Raw genomic sequence first — 21,036 nt, forward strand, 5'->3', positions numbered from 1 at the left:
TTAAATGAGATCTCCACATCTCCGCCACATAAAACACGAGGAAATCTTTGCAAACACCATGAACCACCAACAAGATCTCCTCTTTTCTTGGAGCACTGCCGACCACGTTTGCATCTACTAGTGATCTACAAAACCCGTTAGCTCTTACCGGGCATTTCTCAACTCGTGTAGGAATCCGAGACCCGGCAGGAGCGGAGCTCGCGTGGTTTGGTGGCCGCTCACCCAACTGAAAGCCACCTGCCAACGCCGCTGCCGCCACAACTCCCACCAAGCCCGCCAAACCCACGAGCTCCCTCCCTAGGTCCGGTCCCGTGGACCGATCACCCACGGGCACCACCGGCCGCGCAGCGCCGAACCGCGTCCCGCGCCCAAGACCGGGTCTATTTCTACGCGCGGCACCGGCACCGGGTTCCTTTCCCTTGGCGGAGACGACGCGGCGGTGCAGGTGCGACCTCCATTTTAGCTAGCAGGTGCGCCTACACCTTCGATCTCTCCGTCGGATTCAACCCACGCACGCTCGAGCTCGCCGCCAGGTGCTCCGGGGGCCGATTCTCGATCGGATTGGCTTCGGATTCGGCGACCGGTCGAGGTGCGCGCGTGTTTGGTGTTTCTTGGTTCTTGATCCTTCCTCTTTTCCCCCCTGTCTCTGCTTCTTATTTGTTTCAGCAAGTACTGTATCTTGCTACTATGGTTAGATTTTACTCGTTTTGCATAGTTAAGGGACTTTGTACTTCTGTGGGATTGGCCGGGAGGAATCCTAATGGTGCACGCAATGTTTTCGTTTTATAATCGAACGGTTCTTGCTTCGAAAGATTGCTTCCAATGAAAAATGACAGGACGGCTAAAGAAGTCCTGGGGTGGTTAGCGTTGCTCTGTGCTGCGGTTTGGTATCCCAATCCTCTTGCGGTGGGCTGTACAAGCAAAACTCTTTCAGTTATTCAGAATCGAACTCTGGAAATGGCACTAGTTCCTGCGATGTCCTCACTTGCTAGTTAACACACCTGCAAAGGATTGATATGCTATAAGAAGCATCCGGTTTGAAATGGCGTGTTATCAACTTCATAATCGGCATGGTAGCTCTTTTATTGTTGGCGAATGTGGCTCTACAGGTCATATTTTTAGGGGTCTCCCGGTATTTACATGCTTCGATGTTTCAAACACTTACAGCACTGCAGATTAAGTAATGGGGTACATTGCCAGAATTGCTACTCACACTGTTAATGTCTGTTTCCAGAATGTCGAGCCTTGAAGAGCCACTTGGTCTTGGGGACCTGCCAAAGTTGAGTATTAATAGACTTGGAAGGTTCTGCCAAAGTGCTTGCAGATCAAGAGTTGATGACCACTGCAACGGCAAGTAAGTTTTACTGTCGAAGTGTTTTCTTATTTCTATAGAATATTTTTTCCATTTTCTCCAGATGTGTGAGCAAACAAACATCTATAAAGAAACCTATCACCACCAGTTATATTTCATTTTACTCCTTTCGCTTCGAAAAAGGACTTCTTAAACAAAACTTTTTCTTAGCTCTATCTAAGAGAATTAAATATGTGATGCCCTTGGAACATGCAATTTATTTTCATCTGGACTTACTTTCAGTTACACGCCCAGCAACAATGGCAACAACCAGACAATCTTTCACAGCAGTTCTCCGTCATGGCATATGCAAGGCCATTATGCCGATTCATCCTGCAATGGAATGAATATGGAGTTCAGAGCTCTTCCGCAAAAGGTAATTTATGCAGTAAAATTGCATAACGGATGCCTGCATTCAATTTGTGCTTCCTATTTCAGGTCTCATCGCACCCCCCTTAATAGAAGCACGGAAGTAATTTGTATCAGTGTCTGTTGCAGTTGAACAAGTCATAATTTTCTACTGTTTATTAACTCATAAGCAAATAAGTGCAAGTTTTGACTGAAAATCTAGAAGAAGCATTACTGTTCAGATATTTTTCCCCTTTGCTCAGTTGATGAATAACTGTTTTTCAGATTTCATGGGATCTCCCGAGATTTGTGAAGGTAGTTGAAGTTGGACCACGAGATGGTCTGCAAAATGAGAAGAACCTTGTACCAACATCAGTAAAGATTGAGCTGATACACAAGTTGGTGGCTTCTGGTCTATCCGTAGTTGAAGCCACAAGTTTTGTTTCCCCAAAATGGGTGCCACAGGTAATGTTTGGTGTACCTAAACTAGATGAAGCTACGTAACCTGCACAATTGACAGCTTCACAACCATCTAACAATAGCTAGTTTTATATAATGACATGGCACCTCTCATTACATTTTCAGACTATGCAAGAAATATACTTAAAATTCCACCTGTCTTATTCAAAGAATAAAATATGCCCATGCACGTATTATTTTGAGAGGTTGCTCCTCCAATTGATTTCCAGTTTTACATGTGAAGTTGTGCTACTACTAAGCAAAAAAAAAAGTAAAGAGATAGTTACAGACAAAAGATATGCCAAAACTAGTAATGTTTTTTCAATTATCGAGAACTAATATTTCTCACTCAATTTTGGAGTTGCAGCTAGCTGATGCAAAGGATGTCCTTGAAGGGATCCGGCAGTCGCCAGATGTGCGGTATCCTGTGTTGACTCCTAACCTCAGAGTATGCGCATTTGGTTTTATACTTCTCGGTAGACTATACTCGATAGTGGCAATCACCTCAACCGGGTCCGTAATTATAAATGGTTCATTTCCAGGGATTTGAGGCTGCTATTGCAGCTGGTGCAAAAGAAGTGGCAGTTTTCGCATCTGCCTCTGAATCCTTCTCAAAGTCGAACCTTAACTGCAGCATTGAGGCGAGCCTTGCCCGGTACCGTGATGTTACTTCTGCTGCCAAGAAACACGGAATACGTGTCCGCGGGTAGGCTCCCTAATATTTTAATCTCCCAAGCCTGAAACAATTGTAAATGAGGAGCGTAATTACTGAAGCTTTTCTAAAGTATTCTGTTCTGAAATCTTCCATCCTCTTGTCTGTGATAGATATGTTTCGTGTGTGGTGGGTTGCCCTGTCGAAGGCGCGGTGCATCCATCGAAGGTAGCATATGTTGCCAAGGAGCTTTATGACATGGGTTGCGCAGAGATTTCACTTGGTGACACGATTGGTGTTGCTACACCAGGTATGCTACTGCATTTGCTGTTTCAAGTATCTACCAGTTACATTTCCCACAATTCATAGTACCGCCTTTAAGAGACGTAACCTACATTTTAAAACTGTTAATTTCTCACTCTGTTAACCAACAACAAGTAAAACGGCAATTTATGATCACACATTTGATTATTGATCAATCATTCTATAGTTTCATTATGTGCTGTTTGTTTCAGGTAAGGTAGTTCCTATGCTTGAGGCTGTCATGTCTGTCGTTCCAGTAGACAAGCTTGCCGTTCACTTCCACGATACATATGGCCAAGCCCTTGCCAACATCCTAGTATCTCTTCAAGTAAGCAATGAATTTCAGATGCAGTAACGAGTGAACACAGCAAGAGAATTGTCAGTCAGCAACGCTGCTCTGCTTGCCCTAACATTTTTCGTGATATTGCCAGATGGGGATCAGCGTAGTGGACTCGTCTGTGTCCGGCCTTGGAGGGTGCCCGTATGCTAAGGGCGCCACCGGCAATGTCGCGACGGAGGACGTTGTGTACATGCTCCACGGCCTGGGAATAGAGACCAACGTCGACCTTGGCAAGCTCATGGACGCTGGCGACTACATCTGCAAGCATCTGGACCGGCCGTCAGGTTCCAAGACCGCATCTGCTTTGTCGAAGCTAACCGGGCTGAGTCCCTGACCATACCATACACGGAATTAAAAAAAGGGCAGACACTTAAACTGTCTAGAGTATATGTATTTACGGCACAGAGCCATTTTGTCTGTACACCGTCTCAGTTTACTCTCGGTTCAGGTCAGGTAAAACTTATCAGAACCATCGATATGTAACAACTTTGTATCGTCAGTTCCTCAAATGCCCTTCGTTGTATAATAGAAAATTGTGACAGCAGAAAGAAGAGTACAAATTTGGAAAATGTGGCCAAAATAAAGTTGGATTTTCTTTTTGTGCGCGTTTTAGGAAACGACAGAGTAGAATATTGCAGCAGCACAAGTTTGACGTCATTTTTCTTTCCATACCCAACAACTACACGTGTAGCACAGGATGCGGTTTCTTGTTCTTCCTGATTCTACAGAAGGACCAGGGACTTGCTAATTTTCGTATTGCATAGCTGAAAAACGTGCAATGCAATCACCGCCATTAATTCCAAGTGTGCCATTTCATGATTACATTTTACATGTATCCAAGAGAGCTGATTTAATCCATCACCATGGTTACTCCAGTGAGATCTTTGAGAGCAGTCAAGCATTGCTTCAAAAGTGCCTTCGCTTGCTCAGTTTTTTCTGACTCGCAGAGTTGGATTAGTTCACCCTCGAACATGGCCTCTCTTCTCTCTGTCAATGGGAAGTCTCTGTACAACTTGATCAACTCAAGAAGGCACTCTGAAGCAGCGATGTGTACCTGAGAAATGAAGACAGGTCATGAGGAGCAAGGTCTTTTCTGGACGATAAATGGCAATTATGAAGTCAGACTGGATTTCCAGAGACTCTTAGTTCATAAAATACTGCAATAGTCTCAACTACTGTTCAATGACCCGTAACAAGTAAATTATAGAACAAACTTTGCAAGGGACCTACCAACCATTCTTCTCAGCATCGATCAAACCAAAAACAAGCATAGAATACCATAGAATACCAGATAGTTAAATAGTGCAATGCGACCTCATAGTGTTCACGTGCTTTCAGGATACCAGATAAACATACATGTGGTAAACCATAGCATACTTTGAATCAAGTGTCAAGTTTATTATTCAGGAGCACTATTACCAACAACCAAGCAATATTGAACTAATATAATAACGACTAAAGAAAACACATAATAAGTTGGTGAGCACTAGGTATACAGAAGATTTACCTGAGCAATCTTAACTAAGCGTATGGAGTCTACTACTTTTGACGCCACCGAATGATACATCTGAGTTTAGATAACCAAAGTATAAGAAATTTGTCAGAACTCAGAACAATGAAGAAATGACCAAATATTGAATATATTACCAAACAACTATGGGATATACCTCCTGAACCAAATCATCTGTGCCTTGAGGCCACGCTGTGCTACTATCAGATTTCAAAAATTTGTAGCACACTTCTTTGATACACAAGAAGGATGATAATTTAACTGCTCATAAAAATCAAGAGAAGTATCACAATGATAGTTTCAATTATCAATGAAGAACTATCGTAAAACTGTTGCTTAGCTTATACCACAAATCCTGCATAAAAAACATACCCTGCCAACCCTCTTCAGGTGAAAGAGAGTTCAATAGAACTTCTAATATATTCTTCTTATGGTGGATAATATCCTGTGGCAAAGCAATAGAGATGCTAGATGCAGCACAGTTGAGCATTTTGTCGAGAGAAACAGAGACAATTGCACTCTCATCTTGCTCTGCAGGACAAAAGAGCAATACATGAGTCAGCATGAGCATAAAAAGATATAAGCATACAGAGTGTTATAAAATTTCCCCTTTAAAAATAAACGGAGCAAATGATCTCGAATATTTATGATAATAAGCTATCATAACCCTTCTATATGATAGAAAAAATTAAGGAAAATTTAAACATAGGCCTTAGTTCGAAAGGGCCCAAAATAACTGACCATCAGCAGCAGATGTAGTTAGTGAAGATGAAGCCCTTGTCTTAAAAATGACAGATTGATTAGAAACCTCATACAACATAGGGAAAACACTATTGAAGAACCCTGGATCTTTGAATGCCATGATAACCTGAAAAATATATAGATATGTATAAATGACAAAGAAAAGGCAAATACAAACTTAGTAAAGTGCTAATTCTGAAGTATATATATAATGCCAAAAATCTCCTGTCTATTAAAAAAGAATCCGTGGCATTAAATTCCCATGCAGAAGATTCGTTAGAGATACTTGTCTATTGTAATAATAACTAATAAGTGGCAAGATTATCAACAATACCATTATACCAATCTAGTTGCCTGCACGGGATATCTTGAAATATGGATTTTCTTTACTGTTCTTTTAGGTAACTTTTCCAAGATTCCTCACAGTTAATACACTGTAAGGAACAAAAATCCAAGGAGTAGTTATATCCTGCTTCAAGTTCACATCATAAACCTTTTGAGTAGTATGAGAATTGTGTAACAGACGAGAATCTTTTTTTCTTAAGCATCCGGAACATCAGCCAATCACGACAAGTCTTACATTCATACATAAATGAGACATGGAAAGGGGATTACCTTTTGTAAACACGAGAAAGCTGCTTCACGATACAATTTTGGCTTCCTACTGCATGCAGCACAAACAGCATTCAGAATAACAGTGGGCATGGTGGAATCTTCTGCGGTTATAGCAACATGGCAGCACGAACACAGTGAAGCTAGTGCATCCAGAACAGCATCTTTTCCCTGCAAGGATGATAAGGAGATAAATGATCATGTTGATTTTTTTTAATAAAACAAAGGAGAGTAAGGTGCTAGTAACATGGGACTGGAATTTCAGAAAATCTCTCGCTCACTGAATTTTGTTCATCCTTGCCAACCTCACTTGTAGAATGATTAGTGGATTGCAGGGAAAATGGAAGTAGAGTGCATAACTTGCACATATAAGTGTGTCACCCTAACCATTGTTTCTATTAAAAAAATTATAAAATAACAGTACAAGTTACCTCCCAAAATCGACCCGGTAGCTCTTTTAGAAGTGATTTGAGAATAGTATGGTAGTGCGCAGAAAAGGGTTCTCCAAGGGTGTCACATAGATTTTTTGTAGCCTTGGCTGACTGCAATTACCAAAGTATGGTAAATATACAAGCTACTGTCACCGATTTATTTAATGAATAGCAAAATGGTGACAGAGACTGTACCTTTCTTTTGCCAGCCCATGATGATGAGGACATGCAATCGCACAAAAGAGATACAATTTCTGGTAAGTAAAGCTGAAGGGTTACTCTTTCACTACTAGGAATGTCCTCCCAAAGTTCTCCATATAAGGCACTGGTCTCTTTATCATCATCAAACCTGAAAGAAGTTTTGTTATTTGAGATCCAATACAGACTACAGGGAACCACTTTTGTATTTTAATGATACTGAACTTCAAGCATCACGAATAGCTCACATATCAGTTTCATAACTCAAGATGACTTAAGGTATATCTTTCACATACCTTGAAGAAAAAATTACAGGGATAACCACTGCATTGTATCCACTAATAACGTCCGCTGCATTGCTCAAGTAGGATTTGATAAGAACTGCACCAGATAACTGAGAATTCTTTTCACCTAAATGCAGAGAAGCGGTATCTTCAATAAGTTTCTGAGCCTGAGATTGACTGGCATATTTTAATACTGCAGCACAAGAAGACGCAAAGGCCCTTTTGGCCGCAGAACTCCTCTCCTCGAGAACAGCAGTGTACAGTAACTTCAGTAACATTGCTGTGTACGGCTTGATGTTAATCATGACCTTCTGTACCAGCAAGGTGATGAAGCTAGCAACACCGACCCTGAAACCAGGCACATAGACAATGAAAATGTAAGAATAAAGAATGTGAAATGAAAATGTAAGATTAAAGAATGTGAAATGAAACGGTACATGATATCATGAAAACTACAAGGTTTATATTAGCATGGAATCTAACCTTGTATTAAGACCAACAGCAGATCTAACCATTTGAGCCAGCCGAGGAATCAATAGCTCGAGTGAATTTGTGTCAACAACTTTGATACAGATATCAAGAGTTTCCCACATTGGAGAATCTTTAGCAACAGCTACACGCAAACTGTCAAGCTTCTCGGTTTGGATGCCAGCACTTCCTGCATGCATCTTTGGTCCAAATACAGGAGTGAGTACAGAACAGAAATAATATGGTAGACAAACATCAACAGTCCTACGGAAACCCCCAAAAGTGCATACCTCAACATAGTTTAACCTTTGGTCCTCCAGACTTGACAAACATTCAAGCATACAACTAACAAGTTCTGACAGATGTGGTCGCAAGGCAGTGCCAGCCCCCTACAATAAGAAGTCATATGCTGAAGATATTATCTTTCTTTAATTCCTTTCATTAAAGAAACACACATAAAGAATGAGCACAAACAGTATGTCATAGGCCATGCATAGGCAAACCATAACAATGCTTTGGATGGAATTAACCAGGCACATCATACTGCAATCCAACTAGGGGTAATATTTTAGGAGAATAGTAGGGAAGGGACCTACTGAAATATAGTAGTGTCAAACAAAATTATTTGCATACAATAATGCAATGTTATGTTCCCCAGGAACAAAGACACAGTCCAAAAGTCTGTTCAGCCTAACAAAACTGGCACTTGAAGATAGCAAATTTACGAAGTGTTTATTAGTCACAGACTGGGCCTATTTCCGACAAGTAAAATACAGTAAGCAAATCAAAATAAAGAAGCAGGATATGCTATCAAGATCAACCAGCTCGTTTGTCAGAGCCTCAACCAACTGTTAGGATATCCTAGGCTTCAAGGTTTAGACCATTCGATGTAACAGTCTTATTTTTCCCATCCGGTTTTGTTAGAGGGGACATTTCAAACATGTACTTGTTCCTTTGTGTCCACATACAGTTATGCTACCATCTTGCTATAAAAATGATAGAACTCTTGGCTTCCAAAGAAGAAGAAAAACTTGAATAGTTGTACGAGTAGTTTATTTAACTTTCTGTGTAGTGCAAAATATAAAGTTCACCCTAGAAACAATCAATCAGCAATGTTTTTGCATCAACATACTCTTGAGAAGAAATTGCATGACTTTTGTATACATATCGTGCTCGCTTGATATGCTAAGCTAAATGAGAAGTTCCCAAAACTACAACTGAAGCATTAGATGCTGCATCTGACTGGTATAAATAAATGCAGTTAAACATTATAACTTTCACCCTTGATAATACCTTAGCAAGCTTCATCACCAAACTTATAGATGCTTTTTGAACGCTTGAAACTTTACTGAGTATGCCTTCAGAAAGCAAGTATGGAAGTACAATGTTCATTGTTTCTTTTGCATCTGAAGCATTAGTAAGTGACACGTCGCAGAGCCTAATTGTCAATGAGCTTACAGCTCGGCACAAACTGTCGCCGGCATTTCGCACAGTTTCTTTTATGTCATCCATCACGCGGAAGGTGATTGTCCATATCTTCCTCAAATGCTTAGAAACCTTGAGAATACAAACGAAACGGTGAGTTCTGTTTCATTCTCAAAAGAAATCTAAACGATATTCCATGCAGACATTCAGACATAGCTTGTGTGGCTTAGCGCACTAATTGAAATTTTTAAATTGAACTTGAAAATAATCACTTACCTGACTATATCTTCGACCTTGGATGATGTCTGCAAGTGCAAGACAAGAAGCTTCACGTGAGCGCCAAAGCCGTGATCCAGACTGAACTAACAAATCCTCTACTATGATATCATAGTGTTCATCTATTGCTTTTTTGGGATCTGCAACAATTAACTTCCAGATGTGCCCCATTGAATCCTAGAAAGGAAATTGGAATTGTCAACTAGGAGGAAAGCTTATTGATTCTTAAGATAATATTCTAGGTCATAATTAGATAACCTTCGAGTGGACACGTCAATAAGAAGATCAAAAAAGAGTGCTAGTAAATGATACCAAAAAATACTGCTGGCTGGCGCTGTACCTAGTAAACATAAAAGCAGAGCTAAAGATGCTTATAGCACTGTCCCTGTCCATTCATTATAAATCCAAGTTTTGCTAACTGCAAGCATAGCAATGATGGTGTGCACAGCAGCAGCAGCGGCGGCAGCCATTGTTGATTGTGTCACGACTGGCTGGTAAACCATATGGGCCCATGGTAGTGAATGGAATGGCCAAGCAACAGCAGTCTCGCACAACAAACATGATTATTCAAAATGTAAGTTTTCCTTAGCTAAGTGTCCTGCTGAAACAGGAAAGTGGTGGTGTCTACTATGATCAAAAGCTGGATGAGGGAAACAAACGAGCTCAATTTTGATAACATAATAAGTCAACATTCTGATTTGTATGGGGAAAACTATGGCATACCAAAAGGACAGCTATGTTGTTTCTGGAAAGATTAATTCCCCCTGACACATGCTACTGAAAATATCATTTTTTGCCAAATGACACCACTGTATCAGGTGATACTGGCTAATGACTCAAACGAGTCTGGCAAGCTCCCTAGCCAACTTTTTTTTAATGAGGAAGCTCCCTAACCAACTTTTTTTAATGAGGAAGTTCCCTAACCGACTGATTGAAAAATAATAATACATGAGAGATAAAGAATCATAGACAAGTCATTCTGGCCAGATATGTAGGCATCTGATGTTTCACAGAAGCAGGCTCCCCAATAGCTAAGGACCCTAAAGGGACTCATCCACATTAAGGTGCAAATATTCACATAGTGATTACTGAAACTATAAATTCAGCACCAAAAGTTATCGCAAATATGGTAGAATGTAACAGTTTGTACCTGGATGTTCTTATCAGGGTCATATTGGTATCGGACAAGCCTAGGAATTAAGGTGTGCAGATGGGGTTGAAGTGCCTCCCCAGCTTGTTTGGCTATCTTGGAAAATCCAAAAGCAGCACCCCTCTTGGAATTCAGAGCAGCCTGATAATTAGCCAGATCCATGAACTTGTATATCAAGTCAGGTTGTCCCATCTCATTGGCAAGACTACAAAGCTCCTTGTATGTGCTAAGCTTTCCTCCAGTCGGATTACTGCCAAGGGTTCCTTCTTGAAATACCTCTGAATCCTCCATCAGCTAATGCAAATACATAAGAAAGAATACCTTAGATAAAAGAAAGTTAATGATCTCATGAAAGGTAGTTAACTGAAAAAAAATGCACCTTAATGGCCTTTTTCTTTTTTGCTGCGCCAGTTAGTGTATTCACCAGAGCATGAACCAGCTGCCCTTTCATAGAAGCGTCACCAAGTTCGTACACAATACTCATGCCTTGGGATGCCAAATCTTGTGTAAGCTCATTAGAATCACCAATGAGGTGAGAAAAGGCTTCCTGTAAAATAAATGAACTCCAAATGTTCAAACCATCGTGAAGATGCTTAGATGGAAAATAACACCATCGCATGTGGCCTGACAAGTGGGTCCTAGGACCAAAGGTCAGTAAAATGTTTATGGTATTTACTAACTCTGGTGGTTTTCGGTGGTTGGGAGTAATGATTAATTGCCAACATGAAGATGGACCATATTTCATGGGAAAATGCATGGTTACCATACAAAAAGAAAGGATTAAAGATGACAGAGAGCCAACAGTAAGGGCAATATTCCCTCAAAAGAAAGAATGTTGCTAGCTGTGGAAATATACTCCCTCCATTCACTAATATAAGATCTTTTAGCTATTTGTAGATTCATATACTTTGGTATGTATCTAGTGTACTTTTAGTGTGTAGATTCCTTCACTATGGTGTGTATCTAGTTCACCTTGAAATGTCTAGAACATCTTATATCTGTGAACGGAGGGAGTACAATTGTAGCAAGAAATGAAAGTCACAATTTATATTTGCTTATATCAGAGGGTACAGATACCCCAAAGGCTCAAAGTTTCAATATGTTTCTAAAAGGAGATTTATTTTTGCCATCAGTAAGTGTTAGACTAGGTGGTTGTCAGTACTAAAATGCTGAACTTTTCGGACATAAAATGGTATAACAAACATCTTTAGAGCTTGAACTTCCAAACTATATCAAAAGCTAGTACAGGTTTTAGATGGCAGGTAGAAGCGCACCCACACAGCGAGTGATGGCGTTGGCATATCATACAGACCAATGCACACATAATGATATAAGTTTAATGCAGTGCTACAGTTTACTATGAAAGCAATGTTAGGAGCTCTATGATGATCTAGAATGTTTTATTATTGATCAAAAACCTGAATCTGTGGAAGAAGTTCCAGGATCTTTGGATGCCGACCGCAGTACATTGTGAGTGAGACCAAACAGACTGTACCCGCGCAGCGTTCCTCTTTTCTGCTGCTATAAATTAGTGTATCAAACAACTTGTTTATAATTTCTTCTCGAGCCATTGTGCGTGCTTCTTCAGAACTGATTGATTTACCCAAGTTCTTTGAGCCAAGTTGGGGTGCATCACCAGTAAGAAAGTTTGTGGCTTGGGAAAGGGAAGCAAAGTTTGTTTCTAGTATCACATCTGCGGTCACAGGAACTTCACCCCATATGAAAGAGAGAGCTTCGCCAGATGCAAAAAGCACATCTTCAACCTATATAGATGGAATTCATAATATGATTTTTTCTTTCATAATATAGTATCAATAAAATTCTGAATATTTTACAGTATTACCTTAGAACGAGCGAGACCAAAAATCAAGTCTAATGCAATTTTCAGGTGTGAAAAGGACAACTCATTCCATGATATATGTCCCAGTGATACCAAAATCTTTTGTATAGCTTTGGTATCATTTTCGGAAAGCAGCTTGGTCAATCTCTCATGCAGAACAGTTAAAACTGCAGCTGTATGACAAACAAAATTAGCTTGAACAAATAACTAGCAAAGACGGTGGTGAACACTGAATGGTTTTACCTGCAGAGGAGTTCCTACTAATGGAAGGCAATGCACAACGGAGCCCAATATGGCCAAGAGATTCCATTGCTATGGATGCCAATGTTGAACCCTCAGACTCAACAACTTTTACAAGAATATCAACTACCTTTTCAACCAATTCTTCATGTATCTGTACATAACACATCAAGTGGAAGAGCAAGTCAATAATTTCAAGGCTTCATTCTTGAAACAGTGTTTGATTGTGAAAGGATTTATAAGCCTAAAACTGTCCAACTATACATCAAATACTTTAATCGAACTTGTATAAATAAGAATCCTGCATCATGATATGAGAACACTACGAACGAACATGATTTATAAGCCTTTTCCTTTCGTTCACAATGTCTTAAACATTATGAGATATACACTTGTTATTATTCTAATACCAAACCATACATCACTATGTGGTGTATATTCATACAGAGGCCAAACAGACTGGTCTGAAAGAAACCTTCGAGCATCTAAGGAGAACTAGGTAACGGGTTCTCAAAAATACTCTTTCTTTCCAGCAAGAACATCTCCATTATCACTTCTCTAGCTGGCAAGGCGATCAAACTTAACCAATAGACTTGCTGCACACAATGCTCCTACCTGCTTCCCCATGATTGTATAGACCAGCATTTCAGCACATCAATAACATGAGAAACCAGCACGAACAAACTCCAATAGTACAAACCCCCCATTACACATGTATGACCAAATAGCAATTCTCTAGAGGATAGGGAGACAATATAGAAGATACAAAATACACTGTTTTCTTTGTTGTTTGGAAAATTCTGGACTATGATTAGCCAATTTTTTTCCTATTCTCAATACAAAACCGTAGCATAGATGATTCAAATGGGCGATAACTGAAATCATATGGCTATCAAGCAACTACGAAATAATATTCTAGATGGAGTTTTGCGGAAAGTGGTGAAAGAAACCATGCCAAGATTTCATGTAAAGTGCATGATTCAGCAAAGAAAATGAAATGTGCAATAAGCTACAAAAATGAGGGAGAGGAAAGCAGAAGGAGCTTACATAAGATTCCTTCAAACAGCAGGCAGTTACATACCCAATTGCACATAACGATCCATGGTAAATCTCAAATCTGAACCAATCAAATATATACATGAATGATATGGCAACACAAGTAAAACATCAAAGTGTTGTACTTTTCTCTTGCATACCTTGGCGGATGATTTGGATCAAGTATTGAAGTGAGTTCGGACAGAAGATTCAATGCAGCCGAGCTTGAAAGTGCTGAAGAAGCAATTCCAAGCAGACGGGCGGCAGCTTCACGAGCATCAGAATCAACATGACTTAGTAAAGTCCTTAACCAATGTAAACGGTTGGCATACCGTGATGATACCAACTGCAAATAAGGGAAAAGGTTAAAACATGTCAAGAAAGAATTAAGCTTGTTTTAACATGGTGCAGAGAATAAAAACCTTTGGCTGACGGGAGGATATATCAACCAATGACTTCAATGCCAATGCGTGCAGTTCACTAGATCCTTCGTATGACATGGCATGTTCTAAAACCACACACATTTTTGCTACTGGTGAATGAGATGGATCTTCTTGCGAAAGATCTGGACTGCCACTTGCCTCAAAGCACTTCATCAAAAACTTGATCATTGCAAGAAATGTTTTTGGTGGGAAAAGCAATTTTCCCTGCCTATGGTCATTAGAATGCAACAGCTGAGGCTCCTGGCTGTAGATATAATCTAGAATCTCCATAATATCTGGATAGTTGAAATCAATGGCTATTGTAGATGACTGGCTCTCATCATTTAACAGATTTAGACCAGTTAGAGCCATTTCCCTGCGTAAAGAGCCAAAAGTTGCAAATCACATATTATTTTTTTCTAGAAGATGCATAGCATGTGTATCATATTAAATAAGTGGCAAGATGCTGAGTGCAACATCGACTCTTATGAGAGTTGAGATTCCACCATACTGAAGAAATGGATCAATATGTTATCATCATAAGTTCAAAAAAAATGTTGGTTGCATTAATTTATCAGTACCAAGTGCGAAAGCAAGATTTGTAGAAGTCATTTAAGTAGAAAAAAAACATGGATTTACTAATTTACACACTACAAGTCAACAATGATCTGCATCCTCAGTTCGAAACATTGGCAATAAACTACTAAAGTTTGCTTGGCATCATCCACAAAAAAGGTTTCCCTCCATTTCAATAAAACTGGAGTATGTGACACAAAATTGACACCAGTGAAACATGCTTTCAATAAATAAGAATCGAACATCAATTTTCTATCATATAATCTTTATATTGTTCATCCAATTGTTGGGCAAGAATCTTGGAAAGCTGTGCCTTATATTTCGAAGCATAGGTGGTGCTGTGCTAGAAAAGACAAGATCCAAAGAGTGCCATGTACAGGTAAAAAACTGAGCGTGCATGCAACAGACCGAAATTTTACAGATTGCATGAACCTGCTATAAGGAGCAGCTGAACTTGTATCTAGTATAACAGTGCAGAAATGCAACAAAACAGCAACAGAGCCCCATGTTGCATATTTTGTATCTAGTATCTTTCATGACTAACCTTATATCCAGTTTTACATCTGAAGCTCCAAGCATGCAAATGTACCGGCTTGGGCAGTGTCGCATGTCGTATAACGTTGTTGCCCATCTTACAGCAGAAAATCGGACCTCAATTTGCTCCTTCAAGAAAATTTACGAGAAAACGTAGCATCAGAAAATTATGAATAAGTCCAAAATAACTAGGGCACCAGCATTCCACAAATAAGGCCCTCAGAAATTGCAAGATACTGCGACCCGAAAACAGTACTCTAATGCATAATAGAAGTGTGACTGGAAGCTCCTATTTGCTCTATAGCATCGCAAAAATCATGAGAAGAAATAGGCATCTATCCAATAGAACCCATCATTCCAATCACAGCACCTGAGATTTCTTCCTTTCAAATATTTGTGTCACATCGTACACTAGGGCTTTTTCTTTCTATGTTGTAACTCACCTCTTAGGAGGCCTGTAAACTCAACTCTATCTGTTCAATAAAATGAGACGCAAAGGTCCTTCGCGTTTTCTCGAAGAAAATAATAATTTTGTCACATATCTCCAGGCCAGTCCAAGATTTAAAAAAAAAAAGGTGAGAGTGAAGTATCTCCACTACAAAGAAGGTCTCAGTTTGGCCTTCATACACACTGAGTAGGTTCTAGACTCTAGAATATTCGAGAATCAGTAATTAGAATGTGTCCTTACCACTTGAGAATTTTCTAGAAGAAGCACCTCGAGATCCTTCAGTACTATCTTTGAAGCACCCTGATATCATGAGTAACAAAAAGAGTTGAATATAGGTAATGAGTTAAATAGCATCTTACAGTTGTAGCTAAGAAAATATTCAGCTCGTAAATTATACTGAGCCTCTGCTGTAGATTTATTTTCAGTAAAATAGTAACAGCAAGCGAACAACACTAGACCATATTACTTGTGAAAGGTGTTGCGAATGATTTTGCAACGCATGGACCTTGGTGCATGGACAAGCAACTCCAGTTTAATCTTTTTGAAGCTTTGCAAAAGGAGAAAAGCTTAAGAAATGTTGTGTTGCCAAGATGTGTGGCTTATTCTGCATATTAGACTAGCATGTCCGTACATAGGTCATTACAAAGCTTCCATGGACTTCGTCGACAATAAGCTAGCACTTATGTACATCCGGCGTCACACATAGTTATTCGATTACTGAAGACAATCAATAAACCAAAATTTACGATCATCTCTGCCGGCGTCTTTCACAGGTCATGACAGCACAATTTAGCATGCCCTCCACAATTACCTTATATGCTGTAGCAAGGGAAGTGGCCGCCTCCTGAATTGTCAGACGAAGCGATTGATCCTCCAGCCTCAATGCAGTAAAGAGTCGTACAGCCATCTCAGTTTTGTTGCTGCAATGTTCACAGAAGTAGTAGGTCATTCCCCATAAGGCCATAACTAAAACAAAACATGATCCAAGAAAGTAGAAGTGTACAACAAGGACATGCCTGAATAAATTAGGCATACGAGAGGCGAGTAAACCAATGGCCTGGTACGCGAATATTTTGACATCTCTACCGGTGGAATCTGGAGATGGAGGACATCAAGTAATCATTGACTATTTTCTCAAGTACAACATGTACAATTTTTTCATCAAATTGAAGCAATTTAAAGAAGCAATGCAGAGATAAACCACATGCAGGTTTGAATAAGTAGAGTAGATAAGAAGCACAAGAGACCTGCTTCTGTAGTAGATGAACCATCAAGGGACCGTAATATTCCACTGAGGATAACTGGACCAATTAACTTTAGTTGGTCCATTACTGCCTAAATCAATAACACAATTACAATAATACATAACATGTTGAAATCATATTATACAACGACAAGGGGAGAGGGGATTAACATTGATGGGAAAAGGGAAAGCTGGAATGAAGTCACTAATGCTATAAGATGAGCTATATATGATTTAAAAAGTGAACATACATGTTTAAAAACCCAGACAGTGAACTCCATTCCTAACTGTTTCAATCTTGAAGTAGTTCCACTTCCTACAGGCATAGAGACACAGCAGAAACATATTGAGTTTACCAATAACATATGTCAATGATGAAGTCGAGATGTTACATTGCTGAACTACAAGAGAATAAGTGTATTTCTTTAATAATAAATTGAAATGAATAGCGCATAATGAGATAATATTTAATGGAGGCCGAGAATCATTAATTAAAGGTCCATATGAACACTATATAGACATATCGGAGAAATATGTGTTTCATCTAATTAAGAACAGATACCAGGTAGTACGGTATTGAGGCTTAATGCAATTGCTCTCAAAAGCAACTTAAGCATGAATATTGAATGGAAAAGAATGTTAGAAGTTAAATCGAGTTAGCAGGACTTCGTGTTCTTTTTCCAGTCTTATACTTCATGTATCATTTATTCTTCTTATTGCCCTTACATTCATGTTCTAATTATTCTCTCTACATTTCTTAAGTTAGTGTCTGAGTAATAGATTCAGCTCTCTTGCGACTATATGGTAATAATGGGACGCCCAAAAGGTTGCAAGCGCAACTTTTCCATGACTATGTTAGCAAAATTACCAGAAGAAAATGTTATAGTTCGAATGGCAAAGGGTAAAGTTCAATGTCCTACTTAACTTCAATACACTTTATTAATAATAGAAATATAAAAGTAGGAAAATACCCTTTGCTACCAAGTAGCAACATAGCCTATTAAATATGAGCCCTGAGTCATAACTATGGGGAAAACAATGTGTAAAAATATTTAAAGGAAGGATACCATATATGCAGCCAAAGATGCATTGAAGTGTGTATGGAAATGCGTTTGCTGCAGCAATAGATCGGCAGAAAACACTCATTAGGCGAACACGCAATGAACTAGATGCTGGGGCGACTTTCAGTTCTGCAGCTATATTTTCTGCACTCGCGGTACCTGTGACACAAGAGATCATTAGTTCACTACCATGAAACATGCCTCGCCACAATATTCAGATTCAGATTGAGCAAAACAATCAAGGATTATGATGAAACAAAACTACCAACTTGATAACAGAGAAGAAGGAAAGAAAAGCATGCACATGTGTGTGTATGGATGTGTGCAACTAGCAAGTGATGGGCCTGCTGGTGCAGGTCAATCCAGTCAGAGACATTCGTCGTATGCAACTATGCGAGTATGGAGGAGGTAGCTAGATGGTATGCATACTTGTGAAAGGTAGGCAACTGGGAGTTCAATAACAGACCAGGAAGGCATGAAAACAGGCATCTGAATTCAAATGACGTGTCGCCTATATAGACCAGAAGAACAGAAACGCGTAGAAGAAAGAAAACTGAAGTTCAACAAAATGTTTTTTTAGTTTCACGGCGCAAAGAAAAATTAGTAGCCTATGTTTTTTTTAGAAACACTCTCCTCCTATGTAGCAAACTGAATTTCCAAACTGTAACACTTAGTCCACAAGAAAGTGGGTCAGTCGGATTGCAGGCCAAAAAAATGAAATAGCTTATGCACACCACAGAATGTGTATTGTAGTTGAAATACATAAATTGGTAGCCAATAAAATACATAAGGCATACCATTGAATAGTGTAAACAATTTCTTGATAAGCTTGGGATCTTCTAAGTTCGCAGTTGAAGCTTTGCGCTTTAACAACTCGTCTCCTCTCTTAGTAACTGACTCTTGACTATAATGAAACAGTGATTAGCATAATTGTTGATTATAACCATTTTTTGTACATTGTAATCGAAATGGAAGTACCTGTCTGACGCACCAGCTAAATAAATAGGGTACACAATCTCAGATGCCAGCTGCATAGCTTCAAGGACATTCAAGATACCTAGCTGAAGAGATTAGAACATAAATCCAACCGTAAGAAGGAGTGCAGGCAGTACACTCATCAGTTTAAATGTGTGAATGCATGCACAGACATGACTATGCACACAGGCATAAAATATATAATGCCCAATGGTAAGAATGCATGTCAGAAAAATTGCATATACTTTGGTATTACCTTTCTTGATGTAAGTGTGTCACCTTTCAGTGGTAGCTTTCCAGTAACACGGTCTGCTTGGGCAAGTGAAAGTCCTGCTGGGCATCCAATACTGAAGAATGATAGCAGTCAGCCTCCCGAATTCAGTATAATGTATTATAAGTTTACATAATATTGTAAGTAGAATGTACCCTTGAGATGGCGTCTGATACAATATTGTGTGAAAGCCGAAGTCAGCAAAAACTAAGCCATCATCAGATCCACTTATGGATCGATATTTTGATGCAATTGTATCATCCACCTTACGTGCGTTGCATTCACCAATAGCCTGGTCAACAAAGAAAAGTAAAAGAACAAATCATGCAACTATTGCAGAATGTAAGTATGCCAAAGGCAAGAAAAGGAGGCTATAACCAATACGTCCAAAATAATTTCAGTTTTGGCTAAACATTAACATATACATGGTGAATGGAGTTACAGAGAAAAAATTCTATCAACATAGGCAATCTACAATTCTATCATCAATTTGACAATCAACATTAAGCACAAATTTTTTTGCCATGATATATTGTATTAGTATTATTGTGAAATTTCTGGTGAAATATTATACTGCCCATCCTAGAATCATATGTACGTATTGTGGTAGATAACAATCCTTAGTACAACTAAAAGTAATTCAAGCTGATTAAGTTCTACATCGAATCCTGTTTTAGGAAAATATATATGCATGACATGACCAACCTTTGATACAAGTCTCAAGATAATTCCTTGATGCTGAGCTGGAACATTAGATATATTGATTAAGAGATCAGGTGCAATGTTTCCCTTCTCCTGTTACAAAGCTTGGTATTGTTAACTTTAGAGTAGTGAAGGTAAGAAGTAGCAGGAAAACAGGGAGCTAACAAAGGAAAAGAGGGTACCTCGCTTGGCAGGCGTTCAAACGCCATCTCAATATAAACGATGCAAAAGTTCCGAACAATTGACAATGAAGCAGATTCAGTATAGATCTTCCATAATTCCAGCATGGGCAACGGAATCTCGGGCCTGTGCTTCACCCGTTTGTTAATGTGGCTGAGAATCTCCATGACCTAGGCAAACCAAAAAGCAGTTTCGCCATTGACATCAGAGTGTATATTGCTATCATCACTAATATAAACCTGCCTCCAAAAGAACAAACATAGCAGTAGTATTGCAGCAACCATTCAACCAGAAAGGGGTCATGTGCATTGCAAAGTAACAGGGCAGCACTTGCACAGGTGCTGCCAGCTACTAAAATTCAAACGAACAATGTGAAATACCGTAGCTAATTTTTTTTTCTATAATTATTATCATGTAAGGGGCTTAGAGTAGAAGGGAACTTGTACAAATTACAAACTGCTGTAAGAGTAAACTTGCAAATAAGCATAATTCCCACGGTTTGAAGTAAATGCGGGCTCGAATTCCATGATGCACGGACAAATCGGAGCACGAATCCCCGCTATGTAGGCCAACTGAACCAGCTGAAGCGGAACTAACTAAGCGCAGCAGACACCTACGGCTACGGGCTCGTGCTGAATCGAATCGGGGGAGGGCGGAGGGAGTGGTGAGGCAGGCTTACGAGCTTGCGGACGGAGGCGGCGGGGGAGGCGAAGGAGGTGATGGCGTAGGGGAGCACGCGGGCGAGCAGCGGCGCGAGGCGGGCGTCCTCGGCGAGGGCCAGCCGCGTGAGCATCCGGTCCAGGGCGTCCTCCCTCTCCGCGTCGGTCGGGGCCGGCGGGGAGGAGGCGGCCGGCGACGACGGCTCCGCCATCTCGTTCGGCTGGGGTGTGCTGGGTGCTGTGTGTTGGACTCGTGCGGTCGCCGCTGGTGTGGCGCTTGCCTTCCGGCGCAAGAAGAAGGG

The 21,036-nt window shown here is 39.9% G+C and overlaps 2 protein-coding genes across 3 annotated transcripts; one reads left to right on the plus strand and one right to left on the minus strand.

Moving 5' to 3' along the window:
* The first annotated feature begins 1,208 nt into the window (after positions 1-1,208).
* LOC124651829 (hydroxymethylglutaryl-CoA lyase, mitochondrial-like) lies at positions 1,209-4,003 on the plus strand. The gene is made up of 8 exons (XM_047190857.1): positions 1,209-1,354; positions 1,595-1,727; positions 1,985-2,164; positions 2,526-2,606; positions 2,701-2,864; positions 2,984-3,120; positions 3,326-3,441; positions 3,545-4,003. The coding sequence occupies exons 1-8, from the start codon at positions 1,221-1,223 to the stop codon at positions 3,785-3,787; spliced, it is 1,188 nt and encodes a 395-aa protein (XP_047046813.1). The 5' UTR covers positions 1,209-1,220; the 3' UTR covers positions 3,788-4,003.
* An 82-nt stretch (positions 4,004-4,085) lies between these two features.
* Positions 4,086-20,946, minus strand: LOC124651830 (proteasome adapter and scaffold protein ECM29). Of its 2 annotated transcripts, none has more exons than XM_047190860.1 (35): positions 20,755-20,946; positions 20,078-20,245; positions 19,899-19,988; positions 19,349-19,485; positions 19,179-19,269; positions 18,926-19,008; positions 18,745-18,851; positions 17,954-18,106; positions 17,138-17,202; positions 16,891-16,978; positions 16,660-16,738; positions 16,455-16,563; positions 15,884-15,943; positions 15,206-15,324; positions 14,086-14,461; positions 13,825-14,009; positions 13,676-13,745; positions 12,632-12,782; positions 12,392-12,555; positions 11,967-12,311; positions 10,928-11,095; positions 10,549-10,842; positions 9,399-9,575; positions 8,991-9,254; positions 7,988-8,086; positions 7,713-7,897; positions 7,242-7,577; positions 6,943-7,096; positions 6,748-6,858; positions 6,320-6,487; positions 5,705-5,831; positions 5,336-5,494; positions 5,121-5,224; positions 4,961-5,020; positions 4,086-4,507 (listed from the first exon to the last, which is right to left on the minus strand). In XM_047190860.1, the coding sequence occupies exons 1-35, from the start codon at positions 20,944-20,946 to the stop codon at positions 4,304-4,306; spliced, it is 5,442 nt and encodes a 1,813-aa protein (XP_047046816.1). In that variant the 3' UTR covers positions 4,086-4,303. The 2 variants fall into 2 exon arrangements, with proteins under 2 accessions (XP_047046816.1, XP_047046814.1); XM_047190858.1 differs by having other exon boundaries at positions 12,392-12,561.
* Between the last annotated feature and the right edge of the window lie 90 nt (positions 20,947-21,036).

Source organism: Lolium rigidum, chromosome 5 (assembly GCF_022539505.1).
Source record: "Lolium rigidum isolate FL_2022 chromosome 5, APGP_CSIRO_Lrig_0.1, whole genome shotgun sequence".
NCBI lineage: Eukaryota > Viridiplantae > Streptophyta > Magnoliopsida > Poales > Poaceae > Lolium > Lolium rigidum.